Source organism: Notothenia coriiceps, unplaced genomic scaffold (assembly GCF_000735185.1).
Source record: "Notothenia coriiceps isolate Sejong01 unplaced genomic scaffold, NC01 NC01_scaffold00022200, whole genome shotgun sequence".
Taxonomy (NCBI): domain Eukaryota; kingdom Metazoa; phylum Chordata; class Actinopteri; order Perciformes; family Nototheniidae; genus Notothenia; species Notothenia coriiceps.
The window spans coordinates 1-5,675 of NW_011354901.1; the positions used below are offsets into that span (position 1 = coordinate 1).

Genomic DNA, 5,675 nt, shown 5'->3' on the forward strand with positions numbered 1-5,675 from the left:
TTCCATGCTTAGGAGTCGTTTACTTAAAGGTAGGTAAGAATGGAGAAACCAGCTCGAGTGCGCTAGAGTTTGAAAGTACGCAGCCGAAAAAAATCTGCCCCTTCCTTCAGACTTCCTTACAGAGCCCCTCCTCCAACACACACGAACGCGCACATGACCAATGAGGGCACGAGATAAGTTTGTGCACAGATGGAAGGCTGACAGGCAGGTAGGCCATCCAGTTATTTTAGCCGGGCCGGCTCAGATGATTGGTCGTGCTTTTTACAGCGCAACGACTTCCACAGATGACAATTTTTTAATGTATTTATTGTCAAAGCATTTAATGTATTCATTGCTATCGGGATGTTAAGAGTATTCCATGGAATATAACAAAAAGTGTTTCTGAAGTTAATTACCTACCCCACCTTTAAGATAAGGATCTGAATACTTACTCAAATTGTATCAAGGCTTAACATTTAATGTTTACTGCTGCTTTTCTGAGGTTGTTTAAAGATAGTATATGATCATACTTCTGAATCCTATAAATTCATTGTATTTCAAATTATTATTATTATTATTATCATTGTATTAATAGTATCTCCCTATTATGAATGGTCTGAATTTCGGTTTCATTTGTTGCATGCGAGTCAGAATGCAAAGCACTTTGAATTGCTTCTGAAAATGCTTTAAAAACAAACCCAGCTCACCTTACTTTACCTTACATGTCCTGACTGGTAATACCGGGAAAGAAGGGAGGAGGCCTCTAATATAGATTAATAATTAAACCGCGCACAAGCAGAAAGGATAAAAGAAAAATGCTTACAGGTTGGCAAAAGTATTGAATTATGAAGAAACAAGTCCAACAAGGACAAGACATGTGAGCAACTGTAATTCAAGCTGTTCTGTGTTTTCTTTTTAAATATATAACACAAGTTACTTTGCATTTACTGCCACTTGTGTCTGTGTTCTGCCATATCTGTGTGTTTTAATGTCATTTATATCGTTAATTTAAAATGTTTTCAGTCCAAGGACCCCTCAGCTGAAATAAATAAAGTGCAGTGTAAATATCATGTAAAAAATTAACAATTTAAGTAAAAAATTAAGTAATCGGTGGCCTAAAGTGCCATGAGTAAACAAACCTCATGGTCTCAATTCATACAGGGTAATGTAATGCCCTCTAGTGGTGAAATATCTGCATGACATTGGAAAAAGGGTATGAAATAATGGGCTGGATTGTCAATGTACTTAGAAAACTGGGTTTATTGACATCAAATCTGAACTACATATACATGGAGGAAATACATTTCATTTCCCAGATATCTTCTCTAGTGGAAAACACATGACATGCTAATGTTTATCCAACCTCCTCTACGTTCTCTGGAAATTGAAATCACACCAGAGCAGAGAATAAAAGCAGGAAACACATCATGAAGCTGTGGAGCCGTTTGCTGCTGGTACCTCTGTTTGGAGTTGTTCTTGTTGTTGTTGTTGTTGCTGTTGTTGTCTTTGTGGTAGTCGGGGTTGATGTGGTTGTAATCATTGTGGTGGGTGGGGTTGATGTGGCTGTTATCATTGTGGTGGGTGGGGTTGATGTTGTTGTTGTTGTTGGCAGTGTGGTTGAAGGTAAACCTACGGACAATAACCAAAAGGACCGACATCAATGACATTTCCTCTCATGTAATCTTTGATTAGGTGTATCGTATCAACTGCAAATGGAAGATGATGAGGGCCACATGCTGAAAATGTATTTGAGAATAAAGTCAGATTTAAAAAAAATTAAATTCAGATTTAAAGGCTATTGAGAAAATGTCCTGTGGCCCCAACCCTCTTTCCAGTTTTGTTAAAACATTTGTTGTACTTGGGTTCAAATGGCTCCAATATATTAAGTTATGTTTTACTTTCAGACAGTTAATAATGTATCTATTCAACAATGTTCCCCATTCCTTGCCTTGATATACATGGACACACTCATTTTGTTATCACATACACTTATCACATGAGAAAGGAAAGGGAGAACCCCAAAAAGCATGATAGGGCCCCTTTAACTTACCTTGGACCGTCACGTTAAACTCAACAGTGATTGATCCTTTTACATTGCTGACGTAACAGGTGTACGACCCTTCATCTTTACGAGTTATAGATTCGATGATGAAGACGCTGCCATCGAAGGGGGAAGTGATTCTTGACGGGGGCGTCCATGTATACGATGGTGGGGGGTTTCCCACAGACGAGCAGTTCAGCGTCAGACGGTTTCCTTCTGTGATGATGATCGGAGGTGCCTCTCGCTGAGGCTTATCTGTGAGTGGATTGAGGAGGAAGGCACAGATACATTCAACTTCTGTAAAAAAGCACAATTAAATTGACAAACAAGCACAATTAAAAATGAATTAGTTAGTAACCAAATTATAATCTAAGGGAGTCATTTGAGGGATTTTCTTTGCATAGATAATTGTTAGGAAAAATATCACTCGTCACCGGCTTGAGCTTCAATATCAGGATACATGTATTTATTATCCTTGCAAGAATGGAAGTAGTCATCACATACGGTACATATGGTTCAACTCCTGAACAGTGTCCTTCACATGCTGATATACAAGAGAGAGTCACAGTCACAAGACGGAGGAATACCGGTTCAAAGCAGTATACAATGTTTAGTTCAGATTAGCTAAAGCCTGCGTAAGCAATAAACATGACAGTCATATGTCTATCTCCATAGAGGCTGAGTCATCATGTTAATCACATAGCTATCATATGCCTAAAACAGTCCTGATGCTCTTCTAGGTAATCAATCATACATCCTGTTACGTACACAGCTACAGTTGGGCCTTTGTTATCATGTGTACTCTGATATTGGAAGAGTACATTCAGTAATTTCCCAACAATCATTTTCCTAAGTTACTATTTTTGTTCATCTACAGGTCAGTGTAACGTTTTGGGAGATGGAACTGGTTTGTTATAGGTTTTTGTAATATACATGTTCACCATTTTCTAAATAGGAATTGTGAATGATTCAAATAAAAGTCCAGGCAAACAAACATGACAGTAAAGTAACTTGCTAACACAGGATATATGTTTCTTTGTTTTTAGATTTTATGGAGGGCTTTGAGAAATGTAAGCTCCCCTGCAGGACACATGCATTTAGTCCCATTCTGAACACGAGGTAGAACTGCACTGAGCCCCCTATGGGCCGAAACAACAGAAACAACAGAAACAACAGACATACAAAAGTAAAATGGCAAATACTTACTTTCCTGTTTTGCAATTGGGCTTATATAATGGATCACCCAAATGTATTTGTTATCTCACTTGCCTTTCAAGGCTTCCGTAAATAAATTTAGATCGATTAATCACTTTTTATATATCCGAATATCATAAATTATGCATTTGCATCAGGGTGCTTTACAGACACCCTCCGTCATTAGAAACGTGCAGCAATACATCACAAACTCCCTGAAACCTCCAAAACATATTAAAATGACAGCATAAACAATGCAAATAAATGTAATGATAAAGAAGATTATTACAATGCGTAAATAAATAAGTAATAATAATTTAGTCGGACTCACAGTGGACTGCAGCAGTGACGTTCTCTGACTTCCCCACTGGAGGAGGCTGGGGTCCGTCAGCTCCCAGCTCCAGCTTTGCTTCACACCAGAACTGGACTCCATCATCTTCTTTAGTGGAGGTGATGTTCCAAGTGAAGACCTCACTCACTGGTTTCTCATCTGTGTTGCTGCTCTGCGTGTGACCCAGTGCCGTCTGTCCTCTGTAGAAAGTCACTGTGAGGTTTTTCACAGGAGCAACATCCCATACTTCACACTGCAGAGTGTACTGCCGACCCTCAGACATCGGCTCATCAGGTTGAACGCTGAAGGAAACATTATCTGGAGGTTCTGTGGAGACAAACGGACACCTTCAGTATCTCCATGAAACATAATTAAAGCCCCTACTTTGTTAGATTAGAGGTGGACAAACTGTTTTACTTATGAGTAAAAGTATTACAGTTTAGACTTATTCTCTCCCGAATAAAAGCCTTGAATTATTCTTGTACAAAGTACAAAAGTACAAGAATCAAAAAGCACTTATTATGCAGAAGGCCTTTTGAGATGAATATATCATGTCATTTGATTATAATGAGTGACACCGTCATCATTTAAATTGTGCAGCTGGTAAAGGCGTAGCTACATTTAATGACTTTTTATCACTTATAGTCAGTCGGAAGTTAAGGAAGGGTATAGGTAATATACTGTCATGATGATAGTCAAGATGATAACAAATTCGATCAAAGTTATAATTGGGAGGGATGCGAAATAGGAAAATTAGGTGACTACGTACGAGGCGGCACGGATCGCTAGTGTGGAGGGGGGGAGGTGGTATGATCACTGAAACCCTCCAAACATAAGCTAACTATACTTATTTGATCGTTACTGGAAGACAAGNAAGTAGGATAATATTGAAATACTTAAACAAAGTAGAAGTACCTCAAAAGTGTACATTACCTAAGGAAATGTACTTACTTCCCACCACTGTGTTAGATTATAATTGATGAATATAAACAGTTGTTGTGACTCACTGTAGACAGTTATAGGCAGGACGCTGCAACACTGCACATTAGTAGTGTCATTGGTATAATAGCACATTGTAGAATTGATCCACTCAGTCATGTTGTTGACCGTCCATGTAATCTCAGTTCCATTTTTTTTCTTGGTTCCAATAGGATTTTCAATATCAAATAAGGTAACATGGCATCCAGGCTGACACACGGAGCAGAGGGCGGAGGTCGGCTTCCCAAACTGCGCCACCAGTCTGGATGGAGTGAACCGAGGTTTATCTGCACAGTTTTGATCTGTAACACACATTTCATAATATCGGTTTAAACAGCTCAATGTGAAATTAGCAATCGGATTACACTTCTAAAGCACTCAACCCTGTCATACATCCTTATATGTACGACATGTATTTGTACTACATGGAGTAGTTTGTGTTTTGATGAATCCAAGATATTTGCATGTTCAAGTTCTAGTGTATTATACATTAAAAAGCTTACATTCAAATGTAATTAAATGCATCCCACCTGAGCATTAAAATAAATATGTACCATTAATGATTTAACATATAATACCAATAAAGAAAATACTAAAACAATAAGAAGACGTCACTTGATCAAACATAATAAGGGGGTTTTATCGATCACTACACAAGAACTAAATACTTGAAAAAACAAGACAAAAAAACAGTGTGATTTTATAAAGGCAAAATATAATTATAGTTCAAAATAAAAAATACAGGGAGAAGTTTGAATCCCCAAAGAAAACAGAAGATAGAAATCTCTTAACTTACCACAGGCTAAGGGTAATTCATGTGGGCTGGGCAGGAACGTAATCACAGAAACAACCAAAAGAATCAAATGGAAAAACATTTTTCCTAGTTATTTTGAAGTAAGAGAAAAACCATCAAGCGTCGAACATGAACCCCAAAGGCAGTCAGGAGGTGAAATGAGTCCACTCCGTTTTTTGGCTTTCTATTGAAGCGACTCGAACAATGCTGGCAGCGCAGCCTGTTTTAACATCACACATCCTGTCTACCTTTATTTTTTTCCTACTGTATTTTGAAAGCGAAAGTGAATCATTTCAACGTTCCATGTCTCCAGATTCAATACAAAAACAAAACATTTAATCTTGTACCCCTATTATCTT

General features: G+C 38.0%; 1 protein-coding gene across 2 annotated transcripts; it reads right to left on the reverse strand.

Moving 5' to 3' along the window:
- Positions 1–1,219: 1,219 nt before the first annotated feature.
- LOC104953813 (vascular cell adhesion protein 1-like) lies at positions 1,220–5,474 on the reverse strand. Of its 2 annotated transcripts, XM_010780830.1 has the most exons (6): positions 5,320–5,474; positions 4,553–4,825; positions 3,546–3,872; positions 2,030–2,275; positions 1,579–1,608; positions 1,220–1,536 (listed from the first exon to the last, which is right to left on the reverse strand). In XM_010780830.1, exons 1-6 carry the CDS (start codon positions 5,396–5,398, stop codon positions 1,370–1,372), a joined length of 1,122 nt encoding a protein of 373 aa, XP_010779132.1. In that variant the 5' UTR covers positions 5,399–5,474; the 3' UTR covers positions 1,220–1,369. The 2 variants fall into 2 exon arrangements, with proteins under 2 accessions (XP_010779132.1, XP_010779131.1); XM_010780829.1 differs by having other exon boundaries at positions 1,220–1,608.
- Between the last annotated feature and the right edge of the window lie 201 nt (positions 5,475–5,675).